This window comes from Chiloscyllium plagiosum, chromosome 2, assembly GCF_004010195.1.
Source record: "Chiloscyllium plagiosum isolate BGI_BamShark_2017 chromosome 2, ASM401019v2, whole genome shotgun sequence".
In the NCBI taxonomy this organism is placed as follows: Eukaryota; Metazoa; Chordata; class Chondrichthyes; order Orectolobiformes; family Hemiscylliidae; genus Chiloscyllium; species Chiloscyllium plagiosum.
Genome location: NC_057711.1, coordinates 146642539 through 146669371, shown reverse-complemented (window position 1 = coordinate 146669371; position 26833 = coordinate 146642539). Strand labels below are relative to the sequence as shown.

Genomic DNA, 26833 nt, shown 5'->3' with positions numbered 1-26833 from the left:
GTGATGATAGGCAGGGTGAGGGGCACTGCCCTGACCGATGAGTGACTGTGGCCTGAGGATGGGGGAGGCACTGCCCCAACTGGTGAGTGACTGGGGATCAGGGTGGGGAGGGGTGCTGACTGCACTGTTAAGTGACATGGGATTGAGGGTCAATGGCCCACACTGGTGAGCAACCAGGGATCAGGCAGTACTGCCCAAGACTCGTGAGTGATCAGGAGGCACTGCCCAGATTAAGTGACTGGGGATTAGGAGGCATTGCCTGGATTGGTGAGTGACCAGCGATCGGTGGGGGTTTGGGCAGGCAATGCTGAGACTAGTTAGTGTTGGGGGTGGAGGGTGACTGTCCAGACTGGTGAGTGACCGGTAATTGGAGGGCAATGCCCAGACTGGTGAGTGATTGGAGGGTGGGGATGTGGGGCAGATGTGTCACAGAGATGTACAGTGTGGAAACAAACTCATCCATGCTGACCGGATATCCTAAATTAACCTAGTCCCATTTGCCAGCACTTGACCCATATCCCTCTAAACCCTGTCTATTCATACACTCATTTAGATGCCTGTTAAATGTTGTACCAGCCTCCATAACTTCCTCTGACAGCTCATACACGCTCCACCCTCTACATGAAAAAGTTGCCCCTTAGGTCCCTTTTAAATCTTTCCCCTCTCACCCTAAACCTATGCCCTCTAGTTCTAGATCCCCCCCACTCCAGGGAAAAGACCTTATCTATTTATCCTATCTATACCCCTCATGATTTTATATACCTTTATAAGGTCACCCCTCAACCTTCGAAGCTCCAGGGAAAACAGCCCCAGCCTATTCAGCCTCTCCCTCCAACCCTGGCAAAAACTTGTAAGTCTTTTCTGAACCCTTTCAAGTTTCCCAATATCCTTCCAATATTGTGCACGATATTCCCAAAGTAGCCTAACTAATATTCTATGCAGCCATAACATGACCTCACAACTCCTATGTTCAATGCTCTGATCAAAAAAAGAAAGCATACAGCTCCCAGATTTCTGGCCCTCTGGCTCAGAAAAAGGAACGGGGAGAATAGGAGAGTGATAGTGATAGGAGATTCAATCACGAGGGGAACAGACAGGTGATTCTGTGGTCACGAGCGTGATTCCCGGATGGTGTATTGCCTCCTGGGTGCCAGGGTCAAGGATGTCTTGGATTGCATCTACAGGATTCTTAAGGGGGAGGGAGAGCAGCCAGAAGTTGTGGTACCAATAATATAGGTAAGGAAAGGGAGGAGGACCTGAAAAGGAAGTTCGGTTGAAAGCTAGAAGGCAGGATGAGCAGTGTAGTAATCTTAGGAGTGGGCAGGAGGTTTGATAGAGCTCTTCGGGAGCATTTAAACTGGATTGGCATGGGGGATGATGGAGTAGGTTGTGAGCTGGCAGATACAGCATGCATTGAGTCTGTGAGGAGGGATAGGCACTTGAAAAGGCAAAGGTGCGGTCAGTGTGATGGATTGAAGTGTGTCTGTTTTAATGCAAGAAGTATCAGGAATAAGGGTGATGAACTCAGAGCATGGAACTATGATGTTGTGGTCATTATGGAGACTAGAGTATCACAGGGCAGGAATGGTTATTGGATAGTCCAGGGTTTAAATGTTTTAAAAGGAATAGTGGGATGATAAAAGAGGTGGAGGAGTGGTATTGCTAATCAAAGATAGTACACAGCTGCAGAAAGGGTGTTCGTCAATGAGAGTTTGTCTCCAGAGTCAGTTTGGGTGGAGGTCAGAAACAGGAAAGGAACACCCACTTTATTGGGTGTTTTCTACAGGCCCCCAATAGCAACAGAGACACAGAGGAGCTGTTTTCCGAGCAATGCGTAACAGAAATGTGGGGGGTTGTTTAGGAAGCACCTGCTGATAGTGGGACAAACCTGTCCAGTACTGAGGCAAGGAAGAGATGGTAGGTTGAAAGAGCATTGAGTGACAAGGAATGTTGAACATCTAGTCAAGATGAAGAAGGAAGCTTACTTAAGGTTGAGGAGGCAAGGATCAGACAGGGCTCTAGAGGGTTACAAGGTAGCTAGGAAGGAACTGAAGAATGGACTTAGGATAGCTAGAAGGGGGCACAAAAGAGCTTTAGCAGGTAGGATTAAGGAAAACCATAAGGCGTTGTACACTTGTAAGAGGATGGCCAGAATGAGGGTAGGGCTGATCAGGGATAGTGGATGGAACTTGCGTCTGGAGTCAGAGGAAGTAGAGGAGTTGCTTAATGAATACTTTGCTTCAGTATTCACTACTGAGAGGGACGTTGTAAAACAGACTGATATGCTAGAACAGGTTGATGTTAGGAACGAGAATATGTTGAAAAATTTGAAAAACCTAAGGATAGATAAATCCCCTTGGCCAGACGAGCTATATCCTAGGTTACTACAGGAATCGAGGGAAGAGATTGCTGCACCTTTTGCGATGATCTTTGCATCCTTGCTGTCCACTGGAGTAGTACCAGATGATTGGAGCCTGGCAAGTGTTATTCCCTTGTTCAAGAAAGGGAATAGAGTCAATCCTGGGAATTACATTTTCTGCTGACTAAAGTACTTTTGTAGGGTTATTTTAGTTGAATTTTTATTTTTTAAAATCAGATTGGAGTGTCTGAGTGTTAATTTTCAAAAAGAATAATTATGCATTTTTGCACAGTCCAAACCATTTGTTAATAAGTGTCGCTTGGAGAAGGTTTCATGATACTCTAATAATGTGTTCAGAAAAGAGCCTAGTTAACATGTTTCTGATGCTGAACTAAATACAGTCTGCTCTTTTTAAATTCAGGCTTTGTGATCACTAGAAGAGTAGGAGTAGCAAAGGAATCAGTTCATCTCTCCAACCCTGATCATCATAATCAGTGATAAGGGTTTAAGAGAAATAGGAAAACAAAGAATAGTAACGTTAGGTTCTTTTCACGAGGTTTCATACATGAGATTCAATTCACATGTACCAACTTCTGCAAACAGTTAAAGTTTATTAAAGCCTGTGCACGCGAGGTGACCCCCTTTGACACTCTTCGCAGGCATGCAAAGTAGAGTCAAAAGAGGCCCCGAACAAAGAAAACACCCCCCCTTTATAACAGGTCAGTTGGTAATGCGCACGGGTACTCCAGCCACTCCTTCACCATAATCACGTTACCCCAGATAATATGGTAGGATGAGGTCATCTTCTGAGATAATGTAAATACCCAAATCCTGGAGAATCATTATGCAAATGATTTCCTGACTCAGTGATTCTCCAAGACAAAGTAGGTGTGATATACTTCAGTATCAGGGGATGGCTGTGAAAGCATTTCTGAATGGAAGGGACTAAATGTAAGTTTAATTTGATAAAAGCAGTAGATTAGTAGTAAATAGCTGACCAAATGAAGTGTGAGCCATCCGTATTATTGTATGAATGTTGCCCCCACCCACTTCCAGAATATTCAGCTTCTGGTGAAAGACAGTGCAGTTTAACCCTTTAACATTACATTAATATCCAGAGAGTACAATTTAATCTTGTAACATTACAATAATGTTAAAAAAAAGATGGTAGAGAGAAGGCAAATCCATGGAGCTGTCCAGGCAGCCATAATACTGTGGAGAAAGTGAGGTCTGCAGATGCTGGAGATCAGAGCTGAAAATGTGTTGCTGGAACAGCGCAGCAGGTCAGGCAGCATCCAGGGAACAGGAGAATCGACATTTCGGGCATAAGCCCTTCTTCAGGAACACATTTTCAGCCATAATACTGTGTCTGATTGAAGAATAGGAAAACTAAGTCATTTCTTTGGATTTTATTTTTGCAGATATCTGTGATTAATTTGTGAGATGCGTAAACCTCATGGTCAGTGAAGCCTGTTTTAAAAAGTAATGAAATAGTTATCACTGAAAACTGGGTGAGATAGAATGTAGAACTGAGTCAGGAAATTATTTGCATATCGGCCCTCGATATTGCGTCGACCTATGAATATAATCTGACGCCTATCTAATCTACTTGGAAGGTGAAAGGGAAGATTTTGATAATTGTATCTGCTTTGAAAGTATTTGATATTGCATTGGTTAGATTTTTACATTTGTCTTCTTGTTTTGCAGGAATTGCCAAAACAGCCATATAGAAGTAGATACTACAGAGATAATGCATTTGCGAGGTAATAGAGTTGTGAATTGTTTTAAACTAAAACATGAAGAGGAATCTGTGCTACTACTCATTACATATTTATGGATTTAAAGATGATGACCACTTTATTTAATTTAAAAATCACAAAAGTTGCTGCTTGTACAAAATCATTCAATTTGTTTTAATTGATTCTGCTCAGGTTATTGAAACTGATTTAAAAAAAACTGCCACATTAATAAAACGAAAGAAGTGGGGATGCTGTAAATTTGAAACAAAGACTCACATTGCTGATGAAACTCAGCAGGTCTGACTGCATCTATGCTGAGAAAGCAGAGTTACATTTTGAGCCCTTTTTCAGATCAGACTGTGCTTTCCGACATGGGGTGCTGCCAGACTTACTGAGTTTCTTCTTGTTTCATTTATTCACTCATGGGATATGGGATCACTGGTTCGTCACCTTGAGAAGGAGGTTGTGAGCTGCCACCTTGAACCACTGCAGTCCATGTGCTGTAGTTAGATCAACAGTGCCCTTATGGAGGAAATTTTAGAGTTTGAACTGATTTTTGTTTTTTTTTTTCAAATTTCATTGGTACTTTGTTTTGTAGTTCATGCTATAGTTATAGAGTCATAGAGATGTACAGCACGGAAACAGACGTTTCAGTCCAACTTGTCCAAGCCAACCAGATATCTTAACCTAATCTAGTCCCATTTGCCAGCACTTTGCCAATATCACTCTAAAGCCTTCCTATTCATATACCCCGTCCAGATGCCTTTTAAGGAGCACAAGTACTTCCAGAGGAATGGTGAGCTACCTTTTAAAGACCCTTTTCCATAAATCTTTGGGTGCAATAAAGAGCAATAAAAACAGTCACCTGCGATGTTGATGGACTACCTGTTTACAAGGTGAAATTTGGGAAAATCTGGGATAATTCTGAGAACTTTGGGCTGTAATGATGAATATGCTATGGGACCTAAATGTTGGGATATTAGAAGTATGAATGACTAGGCTGGCTAAAGACTCAGCAGCTGAATTTTGAAGTAGTTTGTATGAGCCCCCAAGGGTGTAATTAGTTATACAGTATGGAAACAGACCCTTCAGTCCAATTCATTTGCGCCAGACAGGCATCCCACTCTGACCTGGTTCAACTTGCCAGTATTTGGCCCATATTCCCCTCAGCCTACTCATGTACCTATTCAGATGCATTTTAAATTTTGTAATTATAACTGCTATCACCAGCTCTGGCAGCTCATCGGCCATCAAGATTTCATAACCCTCAGCCTCCGGTATTCCAGGAAAAAAGGGCCTAGGCTCTCCCTATAGCTCGAACACTTCTGTCCCAGCAACATTCTTGTAAGTCTTTTCTGAGCCCTCTCAAGTCCATGTCCAAAGACTGCCTTGAGGCGGCACGGTGTCTCAGTGGTTAGCACTGCTGCCTCAGCATTAGGGACGTGAGTTCATTTTCAGCCTTGAGCGACTGTGTCTGTGTGGAGTCTGCACATTCTCCCCATGTCTGCTTGGGTTTTGTCCTGGTGCTCCAGTTTCCTCCCATGAACCAAAGATGTACACGTTAGGTGAATTGGGCGTGCTAAATTGTCCATAGTGTTCAGGGATGTGTAAGTTAGGTGCATCAGTCAGGTGGAAATGTAGAGTAATAGGATAGGGGAATGGGTCTGGGTGGGTTACTCTTCGCAGGGTCGGTGTCGACTTGTTGGGCCAAGTGGCCTGTTTACACATTATGGGGATTCGTTGATTCTATGAAATGCTGTAATTGTACCAGCCTTCACCACTTCCTGTGGTAGCTCATTCTATACACACACCACCTTTTTATATGAAAAAGTTGCCCCTTAGGTCCCTTTTAAATCTTTCCCCTCTCACCCTAAACCTATGCCCTCTAGTTCTGGACTCCCCCACCCCAGGGCAAAGACCTTGTCTATTTATCCCATCTATGTCCCTCATGATTTTATAAACCTCGATAAGGTCACCCCTCAGCCTCTGATGTTTCAGGGAAAACAGCCCCAGCCTATTCAGCCTCTCCCATTATCTCAAATCCTCCAACCCTGGCAACATTCTTGTAAGTCTTTTCTGAACCCTTTCAAGTTTCACAACATCCTTCTGATAGGAAGGAGACCAGAATTGCACACATTATTACAAACGTGGCTTAACCAATGTCCTGTACAGCTGCATCATGACCTCCCAACTCCTATGCTCAATGCTTTGACCAATAAAGGAAAGCATACCAAATGCCACCTTCACAATTCTATCAACCTGCGACTCTATTTTCAAGGGACTATGAACCTGCACTCCAAAGTTTCTTTCTTCAGCAACACTCCCCAGGACCTTACCATTAAGTGTGTAATGCTCTGATCTGCTTTTCCAAAATGCAGCACCTTGCATTTATCTAAATTAAACTCCATCTGCCACTCCTCAGCCCATTTGCCCATCTGATCAAGATACTGTTGTTCTTCGCTGTCCTTGGCACCACCTATTTTGCTAACATCTGCAAACTTATTAACTATACCTCCTATGTTCACATCCAAATAAATTATATAAATGATGAAAAGTAGTAGACCTAACACTGTTCTTTGTAGCACTCCACTGGTCACAGGCCTCCAGTCTGAAAAGCAACCCTCCACCCGAAGACAGGAAGACCACCCTCTGTCTTCTACCATCGAGCCAGTTCTGTATACAAACAGCTCGCTCTCCCTGCATTCCAGGAGATCTAACCTTGCTAACCAGTCTCCCATGAAGAATCTTGTCTAATGCCTTACTGAAGAGCATATCGATCACATCCACTGCTTTTCCCTCATCAATCCTCTTTGTTACTTCAAAAAATTCAGTCAAGTTTGTGAGACATGATTTTCCATTCATGAAACCTTGCTGACTATATGTAATCGGTCCTTGCCTTTTCAAATACATGTACAGTCTGTCCCTCAGGATTCCCTACAACAACTTGCCCACCACTGATGTCAGACTCGCCTTTCTTAAATAGTGGCACCACATTAGCCAGCCTTCTATCTTCTGGCACCCCACCTCTGACTATCCATGATAGAAATATCTTAGCAAGGGGCCCAGCAATCGCTTCCCTAGCTTCCCACAGAGTTCTAGGGTACACCTGATCAGGTCCTGGGGATTTATTCACTTTTATGCGTTTCAAGACATTCAGCACCACCTCCACTGCAATATGGACATTTTTCAAGATGGCACCATCCATTTCCCTGCATTGTATAATCTTTCATGTCCTCCACAGTAAACACTGATGCAAAATTCTCGTTTAGTATCTCCTGCAGCTCCACATGTGGGCTGTCTTGCTGATCTTTGAGGGGCTCTGTTCTGTCCCGAGGTTAAACTTTAGTCATTGACGTATTTATAAAATCCCTTTGGATTCTCCTTAACCCTATTTTCCAAAGTTATCTCATGTCCCATTTTTTTCTCTCTGATTTCCCTCTTAAGTATATTCTTATTGCATTTATACTCTTCTCAGGATTGACTCGATCTCTCCTGTTTATACCTAACATGTGCTTCCTTCTTTTTCTTTACACAATTTCTCTAGTCATCCAGCATTCCTTATACCTACCAGCCTTTCCTTTCACCCTAACAGGAATATACTGTCTCTGGACTCTCATTATCTCATTTTTGAAGGCTTCCCATTTTCCAGCCATCCCTTTACCTGCTAACATCTATCCCCAGTCAGCTTTTCCAAGTTCTTGGCTAATTAAAATCAAAATTAGCCTGCCTTCAGTTTAGAACTTCAACTTTTAGATCTGGTCTATCCTTTTCCATCACTATTTTAAAACAAATGGAAATATGGTTGCTGGCCTCAAAGTGCTCCCCCACTGACACCTTAGTCACTTGCCCTGCCTTATTTCCCAAGAGTAGATCAAGTTTTGCACCTTCACTGGTAGGTACATCCACATACTGAATCAGAAAATTTTCTTGTATGCACTTAACAAATTTCTCTCCATCTAAACCCTTAACACAATGGCATTCCCAGTCTATGTTTGGAAAGCTAATATTCCCTACCATAACCACCCTGTTATTCTTACCAATAACTGAAATCTCCTTACAGATTTGTTTCTCAATTTCCTGCTGACTATTCGGGGGTCTATAATGCAATCCCAACAAGGTTATCATCCCTTTCGTATATCTCAATTCCACCCAAGTAACTTCCCTGGATGTATTTCCGGGAATATCCAGTAATGCTATCCCTTATCAAAAGTGCCACTCCCCATCTCTCTTGCTCCCTCGCCATCGTTTCTCGAGCATTTGTATCCTGGACTATTAAGCTGCCAGTCCTGTCCATCCCTGAGCCATGTTTCTGTAATTGCCATGATATCCCATTCCCATGTTCCTCACCATGCCCTGAGTACATCTCCCTTCCCTGTTAGGTCTCTTGCATTAAAGTAAATTCAGTTTAATTCATCAATTTGTTCTCTGCTTAGTTCTTGCCTGACCGTTTGACTCACTCCCTATCTCAACTGTACAATTCTCAGATTGATCTCTTTCCTGGCTATTTCCCTGGTCCCACCCACTCCCACCTTACTAGTTTAAATCGTCCTGAGCAGCTCTAGCAAATCTTCTTGCCAGTCCCTTTCCAATTCGGATGCAACCTGTCCTTCTTGTACAGGTAACTTGTACCCCAGAAGAGATTCCAATGATTCAGAATTGTGAACCCTTCTCCCATGCACCAGCTTCTCAACCACACATTCATATGCTCTATCTTCCTATTCCTATCCTCACTAGCTCATAACACCAGGAGTAATCCAGATATTACTACCCTTGAGGAACTCCTTTTTAAATTGCTGCCTAACTTTCTATGTATTCCCTTAAGAATCTAATCCTTTTCCCTTCCTACATCGTTAGTACCAGTGTGTACAATGACCTCCTGGTCCCTCTCTCCTTTTGAGCGTTAGCACCATTGTGTACAATGATCTCCTGCTGGTTCCCCTCTCCTTTTGAGAACATTCTGCACCCGCTCTGAGATATTCTTGATCCTGGCACCAGGGAGGCAATGCACCATTCTGATTTTTCACTGCTGGCCGAAGAAACATCTGTCTGTGCCACTGACTAGAGTATCTCCTATCACAATCGATTGCTTGGAACCCGATGTACCCTCTTTACATTATAGCCTGTCTTGATATCAAAAACATGGCTGTTCGCGCTACATTCCCTTGAGAGTCCATCATCCCCTACATTTTCCAAAACAGCACGCTTATTTGAAATGGGGATAGCCACGGAAAACTCCTGCACTAGTTGCCTACCCCTCCTACCTTTCCTGGAGTTAACCCATCTACCCGACTGTATCTGTGACTTTTCTCCCTTCTTGGTGCCATCCATCACACCCCATAGCTCTTGTATATTCCTCATTGTCTCTAACTGCTGCTCCAAACAATCCATACGATCTGATAGGATTCGCAACAGTTACTGCAGACGTAATCATCAGTCACATGGAAACTCTCCATTAACTCCGACATCCAATAGGAAGAGCATATCACACTTCTAAAGGCCATCTGGCACATGTAAAAATTGATTCCCAACTTTTAGCCAAAAATCCAAACTCTGGTGTTAATCTGCTTGATAGCATTATAGAATGCCAACTTTGAACACAGCTATTCAACTGTATGTATGTCATCATGTAGTGTTAAGCTATCACACATGCTGCATTTGTGCAAATCCTGCCTTTAATATGACAATATGGTATCAAAAGGAATAGCAGATACATAGCAGAATTCAAACTTAAAAGTTGATGAAATTGCAGAGCAGCCAAATAATTTTGCAGGAGCTAAAGAATTGAAGGTATCAAAGCAGAACATTTATGACTGGAGGAAGGATACTTTACTTAGTTGCCTAAGAATAAATGAACAAACACTGACAAAGTCCTACATGTGGCTGGTGTTGGACGATGAGGTTGTAAAGTTAATGTCAACAAAAGTTACTAGAATGGACTTGGTTTCTTGAGGATCTATCTGAATCTTCACTCTGAGAAAAGACATTGCAAGGTTTTAAAGCTAGCCCTTGTTGGACTGCCACATTTATGTTATTGTTCTGTGGCAGAAAATCAACATTTCACAACATCTTCCAATGAAATCTGATGACAGCTTACCCCATAAATTTATTATCAAACATTGCTAGAACAATCAAGATGTATTGGTCTGTATAGAGAGCAGGATTAAGACACCCATGAATTTTGACATGCCAACCAGACAAACAATGAACAGTGTTGGAAAGAAAATAATGTTAGTGAAAATATTTGCCTAAAAGAGTAGATTTATCTTTGTGCTGTTGTATATGTCAGATAGGACAAAAGTAAATCCAGTGGCAATGTTCAAGAGAGAAACCCTCCTAAGAAAAGAATTCCCAAAAGGGTAGTCCATAATAAAGGCACAGGTGCCTTGAAAATATGGAGATTCTGATCATTATGTGAAGAAGGCTTATATAAAGAATAAGTCTTCTCTTTTGGGACTTTTTTCAGGTCATATTTTATTGATAATATCACTGAAGTTAGATTGCAAAACAGAGGTATTGCATTAATTTCCAATGGTTTTACTGGTTTTTGTTTAACCATTAAATGTTTCTCTAAACAGGCCCTTCTAGCTTAACATGAGGAAAATGGCTGGATGGTCAGAGAAGAAAAGATATTCACCAAAGGGAGGGAACATAGGACCGTTGATGTTAGCAGTCATATGTGAGTGGATTGTGGAGGCCCAGGATGAAATCAGAATGGACATTTTCGACAAATCATTCAAGAAATGTGGAAAATTAAATGTGCTTGATAGCACAGAAAATTATTACTTGGAGAATAATAAGGCCAATGATGATGTGATTGCTAATGCAGATGATATTAGTGTTCCAAAGTTATTAGTTATGAAGTGAGATTGGACAGTCAAGAGTTGTTTTTCTTGGAGCAGAGGAGACTGAGGGTAACATGGTTTGGATGTATAAAATTAAAGGGCATAGACAGGAAGGACCTTTTCAGATTAGCCATTTTGTGTAATCACCACTAGCTATGTTTTTAAATTTGGCTATTTATTTAAAAAAAACTCTCAGACAGTCAAGTACTGAAACAATGATTCAAACTTTATTGCATGTAGTCGCCAAAAACAACCCTTGAAGTAAGCAAGTTAAGCCTCACAACTCAACTTAGCTGTTCATTGAATTAATGAATTTAGCTACGATTCCAGCCAAGTGTTTTTCTCTGGATGTGTCCAGGGTTCGATCCTTGTGCAGTGATGTTCTTCAAAGATTTGCTGCTGAATTGTTTTGGTGTTGGATTCTTGTTGTTTCTTTTGTTCTTCAGGTCGATGATGTGAGACTATTGTTGATTCTTTAGAATGTTTCTAAGTTATTGACTCCAGCCCATCAAGTCTGCAGCAAGCCGTCTCATCAGAAGTAGCTTCCCTGTTCCTTGTAATATTTGGCATTGACTGTTTGAAAGCACAGCTTGCTTGTGATTAACTCTTTAAATTCCTTTGCAGGGCAATCAGTTGGCCTTGTGGCAATAAAGCAACGAGTTGTCGAGTGGGTGTCTAAACAGTTCTGTTCATGTAGCTTCGACTCCCTCTTTTCCCAGACATGGCTAAATGATTTATTTCCTATATAAGTTTTTCCTTGTCACTTACTAGTTTATTTCAGAGTTATTGTGGCTTTATTTCCTGTATAACAGTTTATATTTGATTCTTTCAATGAATGAGTAGTTATTGAATTTCTGATGTTTATAATGTCACATCACAATCTCATTGAATGGCTGAGTGGACACAAATGGCTGAATAGATTAATTATCCTAGCTGTCATGGATACTGCTGACTGTTTAATTTTAAAAAAACTGGTTTATCTCTTGGTGGGCAGTGCTTGTTATTCATTAGTTTAATTAGTCAAATAGGTGATTTGTTATTTTTAAAAAAACTGGGTTCTTTGTAATTTGACCATTTGGATGTTTAGTTTAATTAGTGGTGGGTTTATTTTCAAAACGAAAGCTGCTTTCTTCTCCATTGGGTTGTTGGCTTCTGGATAGGGAAGATAAAAACTGGCATCTGTACCCAACTGGATTTATAATAAAGCACTTGTAAATCTCAAAAGTCTTTTGCAGCCTTATTCAAGATGTGGATAGCATTGTTAAACGTACTGAAATCCACTTTAAAGAAAAAAAAAACTTTTATATCTGTGATAAGAGCAGTCATTGTTGTGTATTATGCATCTCCTGTCAATTTCACCTAATTCATGACTTAGGTGAACTCAAACTCAGTATATTTTCAAAATTGCATGATAATTTAAGAAAAATATTATAGACATTTTTGGAATTTATATTGAAGGATTGTGGTGCATTTGGGTTCCTGAACCTGTTTTCTTTAACAAGTCAAAGAAAGTATAGTTGGGCACCTTTTTTTTCTGAACCAGTTATTAGAAATAAAATGGTGCTATCCAACCAGCTGACTTTGTGGAGCTTCTGGATTTACTGAAAATCACATGTCGTCAGTTAACTGCTTGAATTACTGGAAATCACCTGCTTCGGGTATATGGCTTTGTTTTGGATGTTGTTTGGAATTTTTCTGGGTTACAAGCTATTGAAAGAAGGAAGCCTCTGACTTTCTGAGAAACCCTTTGTATGGGTTCAGTATCAGAATTGAAGTTTTGATGCAATTATTTTCTTGATAAGCATTTGAAATACTTCTTCTCGACATTTCCTGAATGAACTTGAGTTTCGAACGTCCCAAAGACAACAGCCTGCATTTAATGACACCCCTCAACCTGTGCCAGAATGCTGACTGTAAATTATCTGGAACACTTCATTCTTTATCCTTTCTTTCCTTCAAGGTTGAACAATTATTGTTCAAAATTCTTTTCCAAAGTTAATCTATGCAGAGCAAATCCTTATTTGGAGGGATAAATATTCAAACTTTTGTACTGTAAGCTGTGTTAACCAGCCTTGCATCTTGGCTGAGTAAGTTTTGTTTTATAATAAATCTATTTTATTTACGAAAGAAGCTTGATTAATGGATCTTATTATTCTAAGCCTTCTTTAGAGATGTATAATTGGCTGTATTGATATCTGGGTGAAGCATACATAGTATGACCAACGTAATATTAGGACCAGAGGGAAACCATGCACTTCACACAACCTCTGCTGTATCAAATGGGCAATGTAATTTATTTAATTTGGGCGACAAATCAGTTTTAGTTTGAATAAAAGATTTTGGCTTTCAAAATTATCCACATTTTTAGATTGTTTTCAAAATATTGTTATTCCTAAAACCTGAACTGGGACTAATTTTCTAGTCAAAGTGAAATCTGAAGTGCAAAGGAAACAAATATCACTTAAATGTTTGATCTCCTGTTCTTAACAAAATATTAAATACTAAATAAAACACTTTACTGTGTAAAATCCTTTTTAACCAAGGCATCAATTACAACCCTGACACAAACTTATATTCTTGTCGCAAAGCTGAAGGGGGTTTGTTACATTATGCAAACTGATGCCTGAGTTTGATCAGTGAAGTTTGACAAGAATCACTGTTGGTATTCTAGCTTTTAGCACAATGCACAAGCAAACTAGAAGATGGTATTTGTATTACAAATATTTTTCAATCCTTCAAAAAATTAAGTTTTCAAAATGACCTGACATAAATATCAGAGTAATGAACACTCGGATTATTTTATCAGTTAGGCAAAAGTGAGGACTGCAGATGCTGGAAACCAGAGTTTAGATCAGAGTGGTGCTGGAAAAGCACTGCAGGTCAGGCAGCATTCGAGGAGCAGGAAAATCGATGTTTCAGGCAAAAACCCTTCGTCAGGAATGGAGGCAGGGAGCCTCCAGGGTGGAGAGATAAATGGGGGTTTTATCAGTTGATAGTTAGAACTTCTATTTTGAGATAATATTGTGCACATAAGTAATATTCTCTTTGCCATGGTCCGGTTGCACTTTAGATGTTGCACTCTTTAATGAAAGCTAATGAGAGATATTTCAAAATGAGCATCAGTGCAAATAAAATAATTCATTAGAAGGTAGTTGTAACCAACCAGTTATAGTCAATACCCTGAAACAAAGATGTCATGAAGGACTAGCAAGATAAAAGACTAGCAAAACCGTATTAGTTGTCATGGTTGTCATTGTGTATAACAATTCCTCACAGCATTGGAAAGAAGTGAAAGTGAATTTGTTTATTTCCCTTTAAGTAGTGGCTGGCCATCTTTGTGTTTGAATTTCCATTCAGATTGTAGTGGGATAATGACTAAAATTCTGTTTATTTCATAGTCTTGCTTGGTGTTCTGAATGTCACAGTCATTTCTTTTGCATATTTTCAGATCAGTCTATGATACTTTATAAAATTGGAAAATCTGCACTGTTCTTTCCATGGTGCTTTCCCCTTATACCGGCTCATTATATGGTGTTTCAAAAATTCAATAAAGCTTTTGTTGGTTAGTTTTAATTTGATTTTTGGTGATCTCTGTCACATCATTGCACCTCATTATTATTGTCATCTCGATCTACAGCACAGAAGAATGCCCTTTGGCCCATTGTGTCCACTCTGGTTGTCGCTGTTGATGGAAGGTGTCTCTATGTCATGACTATTAACTTTGGTTTTCCTAATACTGATTTCAGTTTGAGCTCCTTACAATCCTGAGGGAACCAATCTACAAGCTACTGTGAGTGTATTTCATTACGGCATGACAACACAGCATCAGCAAACAGCAACTCACTGACTTAGAAATTGTGCACGTTGGTCTTGGTTTGCTGTCTTATCCAGTGATAAGAACATATTAACTCCGAGCTGGTGTAAGCATTTTGGGGTCATCAGGGCTGTTGCATATTCAATACGATCGTGATCTTTTATCTATAGAGAAACAGAAGAGGCAGAACAAAGTAGGAGAGAGAAAACTAACAAAGGATAAAGATTGTGAAAGTATTCAAATGGGCAAGACTTTGAATGGGGCAGGGTAGGTTTGGTGGGCTTTTGAAAATGCATGCCGATTTCTTGTTTTTATACTGTCTCTATTTATAAAGCAAGTATTGCCCAACTGTTAGAAAATATTGCTTATACCCTAACTGTGTCTAATTTTGGGTGCACGATTTAACAACAATGTTGCCTGAAACAAGATGTGAAAGTGATTCACTTGAATGGTACCAGTGATAAAATATTTAGTTATGTTGGCAACCTACAGAACTAGTGTTGTTCTCTTTGAAATAAAGTCAGAAGTCCAACAGATTTGGACAACAGATTGTTGTCCAACAGATTTATTTGAAATGACTAGCTTTTTGAGCACTGTTCCTGCGTTAGGTAAACCTGACAAGATGAAGGAGCAGAGCTGCAAAAGTTTGTGATTTCAAATAGCCACATGGAGCTTTTTCTGCATTTTGATTGGTGCAGTGAAACTATTTTTTTTCAATTTGGGCAGGTATATGGATAGGGAGGGATAGAAGGGTATAGCCAAATGCAGACAATTGGGGCTAGTTTAGTTTGGGAAACTCAATCAATGAGTTGGATCGAAGGGCCTATTTTCGCACTGTATGATTCTATGATTGTACAGATTAGTATGAAATCACATGCTCCAATTTTTCTAATGTTATTAAAAGTAGTCATAATTTGGTGGTTTAATTTGGATTAGAATATTGGATAAATTCATAAGCCTTGTATCAGTTGTGAAAAGTGCCCTGTAATTCAACTGGAGAATTAATTCACATTAAAAATGGTTCAAACTGTCTTAGATTCTGGACAAATATCTAAGAAGTTAAAGTATTTAAAGATTAAATAGCAATAACTCTACAGTAGTGTTGTTTAAAAGAGTCGATATAAAATTTTGGTACACTTGCAAGACCTTACAACTTCACTTTCAAATCAGCATTAATTACTGAAAAGAAATCAGTGCTGTTTTGCAGCATTTTTATTATGCAGTAAGAGATGTAACATGCCACAAAGGCGAAATGTAGAGAAATTATGTAGGTTTTTAAAAAAGAGGTCTTTGCTGGCATGAGTCCCTATGTAAAAACAAACTAACCATAACCCCTGGAAAGCTGATATTTAAAAATGTAGGCTGCTCGGAATAATGTTTCTTTATTCCTTAGGCTTGGGCATGGTATACTCTGAAATATTGATTAAGATAGGGTTTAATATTCACTCATGTAAGGTTCATGCTGCAATATCATGTTTGCATGGAAAATTAGTAATTTGAATTTTATCATTTTGGCTGTTTATGTTTAAACATTTACTTTTCTCAAGATGATATCATTGTGCTTTCTACTCAAATAATTCAACGATCCTGAAATTGATGGGGTCTCTCCTTGGCTCATCTTTCTTATGTATGCCTGTGGTTAAAGGAAGGGGCGAAAATAACTGAATAACTAAAACTCATTATTACTGACATGGCTGTAATTTGTTGCACTTGATAGCTCCAAATGAATGCAAGCGTTTTAGAAAGATTTGACTTGTTATTGAACTTTTTAACAAGCTTTCAGTTTGTATGTTAATATATTTTGACAAATTGTTTTGTGTATCATTTATTTAGATTTCATTGATGTAAATTATAGGTGAAACAAAAACAGAAATTACTGGCGAAACTGCAGGTCTGGCAGCTTTTGCAGAAAGCAGAGTTACCGCTTTGAACCCAGTGGCTCAAACGAAGGGTCACCAGATTCAAGATTAATTGCTTTCTTCTCACAAGTGCTGCCAGATCTGCTGAGTTTTGCTAGCAATTTGTGTTTCTGTTTCAGATCTCCAGCATCCACAGTTCTTCATTTGATTTTAGTGAGTTATAGGTGTTTTTGGGTGCACCTAAAGTATGTCTATTTCTTATTGTAATCTTTTTCTTTCTTTCAATCTTTCTAGATTGCCAGGAAAACCCATGACCATCATCTCTGAGAAAAATATCAACACTTCGACCATTCTAAATAACTTCTTGGCTGGATTAGGTGAACTATTCTTAAATATCCAATTTAAATGGGATATATTGAACTCTATTCCATGGTGCTGTTATATGATTTGTGAACACGCTGAATTGTGATAAGTGGATTTGGTTACCATACTTGTAGAAGACCTGATCTTGATTGCATCTGCTAGACGGAGGACCAGGAGGAAGTGAGGACTGCAGGTGCTGGAGATCGGAGTTGAAAAGTGTGGTGATGGAAAAGCACAGCAGGTCAGGCAGCATCTGAAGAGCAGGCGAATCAATGTTTCGGGCATAGGCCCTTCACCAGAAATTCCTGATGTCCCTGACCTGCTGTGCTTTTCCAGCGCTACACTTTTTGATTCTGCATCTGCTAGATGTCAGAGTAAAGGAAAGGCATGAAAAGTCTTCAGAAAGTACTTGACAGGGGTTGTGGCAGTATGCTGCTGCACGGTGCTCAGCTAGGTTTTTAGCTGTGAGCTGAGATCAATTATGGGAATGCGCTTCTAGCAGGGAGAGAGCAAAACATTTTAACAAATGGAATATACCTTTCTCCAATTATATTGACTAGTTTTATTTTAAAATAAATGCATGCAGATTAGTCTGAAAAATTGGTGGAGAAACCCAGAAGGTCTGGCAACATATGTGCAGAGAAAGCAGAATTAATGTTTTGGGTCCAATGACCCTTCTTCAGAAAGGTCTGCTTTCATTCCACAGATGGTACCAGACCTGATGAGTTTCTCCAGCATTTTTTGTTTCAGACTTCCAGCACCTGCACTTCTTTTATTTTATAATGCAGATTGGTGTTTTCTCAGACATATATTCTGACAATTAACAAATCTTGGATATGTAATTGTGATGAAGGTTTATGAAATATTATTTGGGAGCTTGGGTTCTAAAGTAGACAAAAGCATCTATAGCTCATTATTTGATTGTATTTCTTGAGTATGTGGGTTAAGAAGGACTTAATTCCATTCTTGAGTTCTAAAACAGGTGTCTGGAAATTTGCTTACATGCACTTAAATAAGGAAATGTGAACCCTTGAGGGGATTAGCTCCTTGTTTAGAAATGAAAGAGGAGAAAAAAATTGGACTGATGTCTTCTGTCCTAGGAACAGGGAGATGGACTGAAGCAGTTGGCCGTTTAGAAAGGGAGAAGTATTCACAAGTTCAGCATGCAGATTTCTTTCAGACAAAAGATCATTCAAGAGAAAATACCTGTGAGACCAGTGCCATTCACCAGTCTCCAGAAGAATTAGGGCAGGAGAAAGGTTGTCTGGAGTAGTTTAAGTATGAGAGCTCCAGAAACTGAGGCTGTGGAAGAGGAGATTAAGGAGTTCATATTAAGTAATAGAAGCAGTGTCAATAATTTATTTAAGGTCTCATGAAGTGACATTAATTTTAGAGGATGTAATAGCAGGGCATTTAGAAATACATAACATGATCAAGCCAAGTCATCATGGCTTTGTGAAGGGGAAATCATGGCTGAAAAGTTTATTAAAGTTCTTTGAGGAAGTTAAAAAGCAAGATTGATTTGAAGGTGAAGCAGTGGGTGTAACATATTTGCATTTTCACAATGCATTTGATACGTTATCATAGAATAGCTCCTTAGGAGATAAAAACCTGTTAGACTTAATATGTTAGCATGGATAGTCATACAGCATGGAAGCAAACACTTTGGACCAACCAGTCCATGCTGATCATAATCCCAAACCAAAATAGTCCCACCTGCCTGCTCCTGACCCATATCCCTCCAAACCTTTCCTATTCACATCTATCCAAATGTCTTTTAAATGTTGTAATTGTACCCATATCCACCACTTCATCAGAAATTTTATTCCACACGTGAACATCGCTGTGTGTGAAAAAAAAAATTGTTTCATTTCTTTTATGGGAAATTAGCCGCCAGGATACATGAACATCAACTAGTCACAAAAAGACATGACCCACTCTCACTAGTACCCTTACATACAGATGAAGAAGAGCACCACTTTGACTGGGACACCGCATCCATCCTAGGGCAAGCCAAACAGAAACGCATGAGAATTCCTAGAAGTATGGCATTCCAAACAGAACTCTATCAACAAACACATCGGATCCCATTTACCGCCCCCTGAAAAAAGAAAGGAAATGATGGCACCGACCCAAGGAAACCTGAACACATGAATAGAAAGTCGGCCGTACCACCAGTGCTTTGTGCGGAAGCTCACTGATGATGTTACCTTGTATGGTGACAAAATGTTTGAAAATGAACCTTCCAGCTCAGCGAGCAAACCTACATCCAAACCAATATTACTGGATGAAACACAAACAAAAGAGATTAGAATACAGAATAACTTAACCTATCTGAAAACCCAATAGATTATCCCAACCTAATGATGATGTTCCAAATACTCGCAACAATACCATAAACACCACTTGGCACACAAGGTAAAAATCAAACACAGGGTCTTCCAGGAGAAAGAGATGGCAGAGGGATTCAGCATGCAACACCTTCCATGTGGCTGTTTCTTGGACCAGGAGCATCAAAACAGAGTGACTGCTTTCAGTGAGCAGAGTCAAAAAGTGTGGTGCTGGAAAAGCACAGCCGGTCAGGCAGCATCTGCGGAGTAGGAGAGTCCACATTTTGAGCATAAGCTCTTCATCAGGAACGTGAAGAAGTTCTCCTCTTCCCTCTACAAGGGGCATTCTTGATGAAGAGCTTATGCTTGAAATGTCGACTCTCCTGCTGCTTGACTGGCTGTGCTTTTCCAGCACCACAGTTTTTGACTGATCTCCAGCATCTGCAGTGCTCGTTTTCTCCTGCTTTCAGTAATCAGTCAGACTGCTGAAAGTCAAACTAAAGAGAGAAGCTGAGCTGGGAGAACTGGCTACTAGCCTCTCATTCTGCATGTGTTTTGTTTTAAACTCGAAAGCCTTTTTCCTGAGGCAGTATATGTTATCTATAATCAAACTGGCCCCAAAACCCTTCAAATCTAGACATTTTGGAACCACTGCTTTTACGACCGCCCTGGAAAAAAACCCAAGGACAGCATAATCTTGTTAAAGGAGCAGCAGCATCACACAATTACCATTAACTCTATCTATTCCTCATTATTTTATAAACTTCTATCAGGTCGCCTCTCAACCTCCAACAGTCCAGTGAAAAAAGTCCTAGCTTATCCAGTCTTACTTTATAACTCAAACCTTTCATAGCCGGCAACATCCTGGTAAATTTCTTCTGAACTCTCTCCAGCCTGATAATGTCCTTCCTATACCTAGGTGACCAGAACTGGGCACGGTATTCTAGAATTAGGCCTCACCAATGTCTTGTACAACCTTAATGTGACTTCCCAACTCCTATACTCAAAGGACTGAGCAATGAAGGCAAGCGTGTCAAATGCCTTTTTAACCATCCTGTCTTTATGCGACAGAAACTTCAAAGAATTATGTACCTAGAGGATTGGTTACCTTATAGAAGACAAGAGTTGAGATAAAGGGGCATTTCAGAATGGTAACCTGTTATTAGCGGCCAATGGATCACTGGTGGGACCACAAATATTTAAAATATATATTAATGACTGGAATAAGGAAAGTAAATATGATATAACCAAGTTTGTGGCTAACACAGAAACAGGTGGGAAATGATGAGGATGATAGAGTCTGCAGAGGAATAAAGACTGGTTAAGTGAGTCAGCAAAAACTTGACAGATCAAATATAATGTATGAAATTGTGAAATTATGCATTTTGGTAGGAAGACTAGAGGAACTGCATATTTATGATGTGGAGGTGCCGGTATTGGACTAGGGTAGACAAAGTTAGAACTCATATGACACCAGGGTATAGTCCAACAGGTTTATTTGAAATCACGAGCTTTCAGAATGCTGCTGCTTCTTAAGGCGAAGTGTCATGTGACTTTTGAATATCATTTAAATAGAGAAAGCTGCAAAAAGCTACAGAACTGAGATTTGAAAGTGCTTGTGCATGAATTTCAAATAGATGGCATACGTGTAATAGGGAAGGTAAATGGAACATTGGCATTTACTTCAATGGGAATGGAGTAGAAAAATAAAAAATAGGGGGGGTCTTAATAAATCTGTTTTGGTTATAGCCAGATCTCAATCATAAAACTGTGAACAGTTTTACATCCCTTATTTAAGGCAAGATATACTGGCATTAGAGGCAGTCCAGAGAAGGTTCAGCAGGCTGATCTTGAGATTAGAAGGATTTTGTTAGGAAGACTGGTTGTGTAGCTTTGGCCTGTACTCTTTCAAATTTAGAAGATTGAGAGGTGACCTTATTGAAACATACAAGAATATTAGCAGACCTGATAGGGTAGATATGGAAAGGTTACTTTCTCTTGTGGGAGACTGTAGGATTAGCAGGTATAAACTCAGAATAAGGGGTCACTCTTCTAAGACAGAGATGAGAATTTCTTTTGAATCTGTGGAATATTTTATTGCGGAGGGCTTTAGAAATGTATCGTTAAGTATATTCAAGGTTGACGTTATTACTCGGTAAGGGAATCAAGGGTTTCATAGCCTGTTTCCACACTGTCGGGATTCTATTTGGCCAAACGAGTCCATATTGACTCTCCGAAGAGTATCCCCTACTACTCTACATTTCCCCTGACTAATGCATCTAACCTACACATCCCTTAATGCTATGGGCAATTTAGCATGGCCAGTTCACCTAACCTGCACATCTTTGGATTGTGGGAGGAAACTGGAGCCCTCTGAATAAACCCACGCAGACAAGGGGAGAATGTGCAAACTCCATACAGAGTTGCCTGAGGCTGGAATTGAACCCAGGTCCCTGGCGCTGTGAGGCAGCAGTGCTAACAACTGAGCCATCGTACCACCATGGGGAAAAGGCATGAAAATGGTATTGAAGATGATCTGATCAGATCAGCTATGATCTCATTGAATGGCAGAGCAGACTCAATGGATTGAATGGTCTGTCTTTTGCTCCCATGTCTTGTAGTCAAAAGAAGATAACATTGAATTAATGCAGATGTTTGTTAGAAAGAAATGAAATATAACTATGCCAGCAGAACAAGGAGCTTTGAAGTGGGAACAAAATGACCCTTCACTGAGTTTTGAGCATTTTTAAGGTTGTTGTGAGGTGAAAGGGTTGAATATCTACTTTGAAGATTTTATAATGACACTTTCACATAGTGCTTTTATGGTTTCAAATAGTTATTTTTTCCCTTTATTATGAAATAAACTTGGGTGTTCTTTTGTTAAAAGTACATTGACAACTTCTGTGAATATGTTCAGTGACTGACCTTCAGGTAAGCAAATTGCAAAAATAAAATTTACCTGACATGGCATGTTTCACTGTAGGATCTGACGTGTTCATTGCAAAAATAAAATTTACCTGACATGGCATGTTTCACTGTAGGATCTGACGTGTTCTTACCATCAGCTAAGATCATGACATGAAACTGGAACAAGTAAATGAGAGGTTAAAAGATTAGTGTGTCTTATGTTGAATATTTAACATTCAAAAGAGCTCAAGTGTAAAGTTTGTGGTTGCCCTTTTGAACAGTACTTTTAATTGTTTCACAGTAGGGATAGGAAACATTGTTTTATTGTTTCTCTTTCTTGTCATTAAGCATTCTATCAAAGGATAGTAAATAGCAAGTGGTTGAAAGCATAGCTGTTCTCGCTTAATTTTTCCATGGGGCAAATGATAGTTCAGAGTGTTATAATTTAGCATCTTCTCCCAACACCACCACTTGCTTTCAAAGAGAGTTTTTGCAATCAGATTGGCTGCTATGAAGAGAAATTTCTGCACTTGTATATGTCCTGTGTAGAATACTGTACCATGAGCAATTGTTTTTAATTATATACGCAATGCTTCAAATTATATGGGATACTGCAAGTGTTATCCAGTCTTGTCCTTGGAAAGAGAAGTGAAACAAATATTCACATTCATGAAGTGTCTGGACAGAGTAGATAAAGAGAAACTGTGGAGAGATTAAGAGCCTGCTCTAAGGTGTTTAACAAAAGAAGAGGGATATGAACATGTTTTTAACGTGGTAAATACTTGTAATCTAAAATACACTGCCTGAGCGTAGTGGATTTAAATTTGAAGCCTTTGTAGGAAAATTGGATCACTAAAAGAAAAGTAAAAGCATTTGCAGAACTATTTTTTGAAGGTAAGTCCTTACAGACAGCTGGCATGAAAATGAAAAGTCAGATAGCTGCCTCCTGTGACAAAATATCATATGATTCTAAGACTCTGCGAAGTTATGCAATTAGACTAATACATACTTATGTTCAAGTACAGTAATTGCACAGTTGAAATGTATAGCAAGAACCAATGGTACAGATGTGCAGATAACGATTGAATTAATTCCACATTAGATGAGATGTCATCTTTAGAATGTCCACAAGCATGACCATGATCTTCTAATTGCTTGCAATTTGTATGTAACACCTTGTTCCCATGTTTATACTTCTGCCTGAAACATGTTGCAATGTTCCAGTCCAGCATCTCACTTTCTACTAAAGCACTTACCAGCCTTGTGGACTCAGTGCAGTATTGTTGTTGTTGGAGAACATTACTGCACAAACTCCTCACGGCAATGGTCATAGGCCTGACCGCATTTAGCTGCTTTCATCAATGACATTCCCTCTAGCATAAAATGAGTGGGGAAGTTGGTGTTTGCGCAATGTTCCATACCATTCACAACTCATCAGATACTGAAGAATCTCTGCCAATTCCTAGGCTCGGGCTGAAAAATGACAAGAAATGTTCCTGCCACTCAAGTGGTAAGCATTAGCCATCTCAAACGAGATAATCTAGCCATCGTCCCTTGACATTCGTTAGTATTGCCATTGCTAAATCCCCAACTATTAACATCCTGGAAATTACCATTAAAATTGAAGCGGATCACCTGTAGCTCCTGCTAAGATAAGGCTGGAGCTGGGAATTCTGAGGCAAGTGTATCACATCCTAACTTCTCAAAGCCTGCCCATCATCTACAGAGCATAAATCAGGATGATGTTGGGATACTGTTCCTGTCAGCTGGATGAATGCAGCTCCAATAACATTCAAGAAGCTTAATACAAGCTAGAGTGCACTTGATCAACAACTCCTTCACAAACTTAAACATTTGCTCCTTTCACCACTGATGTGCAGTGGCAGCAGGGTGTACCATATGTAAAATGCACTGTATCAACTTCGATAGCACCTCTAAACCCATGAACCCTACCCCTGGAATCAAATAAGGGTGGGCAGGGGTGCATGGGAATATCACATCTGCAAGCCCTTTCTAAGCCAAATATCATCTGGATTTTGAACTATATCACTGTTTCTTCATTGACACTCAGTTTGGTACCTGAGAGCTCTCCTGCTTACAGCACTGTGCATGTATCTGTACCAGATGGATTGCAGTGGTTTAAGAAGACAACTCATTGCCACATTCTCATGAGTGATTAGGGATATGCAACAAAGGTTGGCCTTGTCAGCAATGCACACTGCTCAAGGAGGAAAAAATTAAAAATGCTTCCAATCTTCAAGGATTGGTCACAAAATACCTCTGGTTAATTTCATACTGAAGGATGGGCAATTCCTTTCTGACTACTGAAGATGCCAAGGGACATTACAGATGGAGAAATACAATACTTCATGAAATATCTATTATCCATATACGAGTTTTTGTCTTTCATACTCCTCCAGTTCCCTTTTGAGTGTTTGCTTCATGTTCCAGGAACTTGTGAAATAGATTGATCACATGATGAGAAATACTTCTCAGGTTTGTATTCACTTTTGTTATTGGGTATCTTTATTCTTATTGTCCCAGTCCTCCTGAATTTATTTATATTGTACAGCCTGTTCACTTTGGCTAAATAATGCTTTCAAAATTTTGAAGAAATTGTATCATATTTCTTTGAATTTTTTGAAGTAAATCTCAGCCTTTCATGGTAACTAATGTATGTCCTTTGGCCCAATTTGGAACTGTTTCAGGGGACTAAGGTCACTCATCATATGACTGGCCCAGGCAGTTGATTTCAAACCATAACTCTTTGAACGGGGTGTATAATTATGTGCTGAGTAATGGTGCAGACCTTTGTCTTGGTCTCGCAGAAGCTTATCAATACCTCTCATTATGTCTAGACTTGATTATGTTCTTGTTCTTCCTGCCAGCCTTCTTTTATTATGCTCCTTAAACTTGAAGCCAAATGACACTGATTATGTTCTAACCTGTGCCAAATCTTTCACTTATCCCTAATATCTAGTCCTATAACACTCTGAACATTTATCTGCGCATTTCTTGAGTATCTCTTATTTTGATTGTTACAACATTGGTGACCACATCTTGAGGTGCATGAGTTCCAAGTCTGGAATTGATTATTTCCACTCTAACATGCTTTGCTTTTTGAAGACAGTTCTTTAAAACCTATATTTTACCAAGTTTTTGGTTATCTGCTGTAATAACACCTCATGTAGCTCAGTATTTATGATATCATATGAAGTGCCTTGGATTGTTGTATTCCATTTAAGGCACTATATAAATATGAACTGATATTGTTAGGTATAATTAGAACAACAGCTAAACTACATCCTCACTATGGGTTTTGAATTACAGACTTATGCTATGTGTCTAAAACCAAATACAAAGTACATCCAAAAGCTGATTTTTGACATAAAGAATTGTTTTAATTATTTTGTTAACATTGAGGATGTCTATTTTAGCCTGTAATAAAGTGCATAGCTTCTTGATAGTGCTGCTGTGTAACAGTTATGATTAACTATTAAGGAATTCTCCAACCACAAATGGATAAATAATCTGAATGTTACACTACAAATTTAGCATAATGGAGTGAGTTGAGAAGTTACTTTTGTTTAAGTTGAACCCATATTACTGAAACATGATTGGCTACAGTTATTTTTGGTGTTTGAAACTTAAATTAATGAAGACTGAAATTAATTTGGTATTAATCTTTGACTATTTTTAGACAGTATTAATAACAGTGGTTCACATCTGGATTCTGCATCTCGCTTTAAAGTCCAGCTACCAAAAGAGAAAAGCCTAGTCAAAGAATCGCCAACAGATCTTCAGGGTAACAAGGTAATAAAATACATAAATTTTATTTTATCTTGTTTGGGGTTTTTACATCACTAAATTGATTTTCTCTAATCTCTTAACTAGTCTTATTGGAAGTGTGTATTGTGATTGTGATTTTTAAAAATCATAGTAAATTGGAGATTGTGTGGGGAATTGCTATTTTATTAGGAGGGAGATGAATTTATGTTTCTGTGAGGGGGTTAACATCATTCCAGTGTTAACATTTGGGGTTTTCAGACCAGGTACATATGGTCAACTGCTCTATGACAACTTCCGATGTGTCTTATTTCGATCTTCTGTTATGTATAGTGTGCTACTTATTAACATCTGTATAATATATTTGGTGCACTTTATCTACTCAGAAATGTATTGATACAATCAGATTAATTTCAGTTACGATCCTTGAAAGCAATAGAGTAATGAGATCTTCATTCAGCAGGTTTGGTTAGACTTGAGACAAGACCCCAGAGGTAAAAGGTTTCATAACTGTAGCTATTGGTCCGTTAAACACAAGTTTAATGTGAATCTCTTCACTTAGTATACAAAAGAAAAGATACAATATTTTCCTGCAGGCTAGGTCAGGTGGGGCACAATGATTGAAAATTAAGGGTTGGAGACACTTAAATGAAGGAAAGTGTTTAGTTTATATGCTTTTTTTAAAAGATTATTTCTTTTTTCCTCTTAGACATTGACTGCTGCCAGAACTCCATTGCGGGTACCTGAAAATAATCAGTCTCAAGTTGAAGATTCTTTCATAGACAAGAAAAAAGAAAGCAATGGTTTGTGCCACTTATTTCATTTTGTTATTTT

At 39.2% G+C, this 26833-nt stretch overlaps 1 protein-coding gene across 1 annotated transcript in view; it reads left to right on the top strand.

Annotated features, from left to right (window-relative positions):
* The first annotated feature begins 384 nt into the window (after nt 1-384).
* Nucleotides 385-26833, top strand: part of LOC122565174 — a 99977-nt gene continuing 73528 nt past the window's right edge. The window contains exons 1-6 of the mRNA XM_043720881.1: nt 385-389; nt 4067-4122; nt 14925-15021; nt 16908-16990; nt 25914-26026; nt 26709-26802. Coding sequence (XP_043576816.1) covers nt 4110-4122; nt 14925-15021; nt 16908-16990; nt 25914-26026; nt 26709-26802 — 400 coding nt within the window. The 5' untranslated portion in view covers nt 385-389; nt 4067-4109. The remainder of the gene's footprint in view (nt 390-4066; nt 4123-14924; nt 15022-16907; nt 16991-25913; nt 26027-26708; nt 26803-26833) is intronic.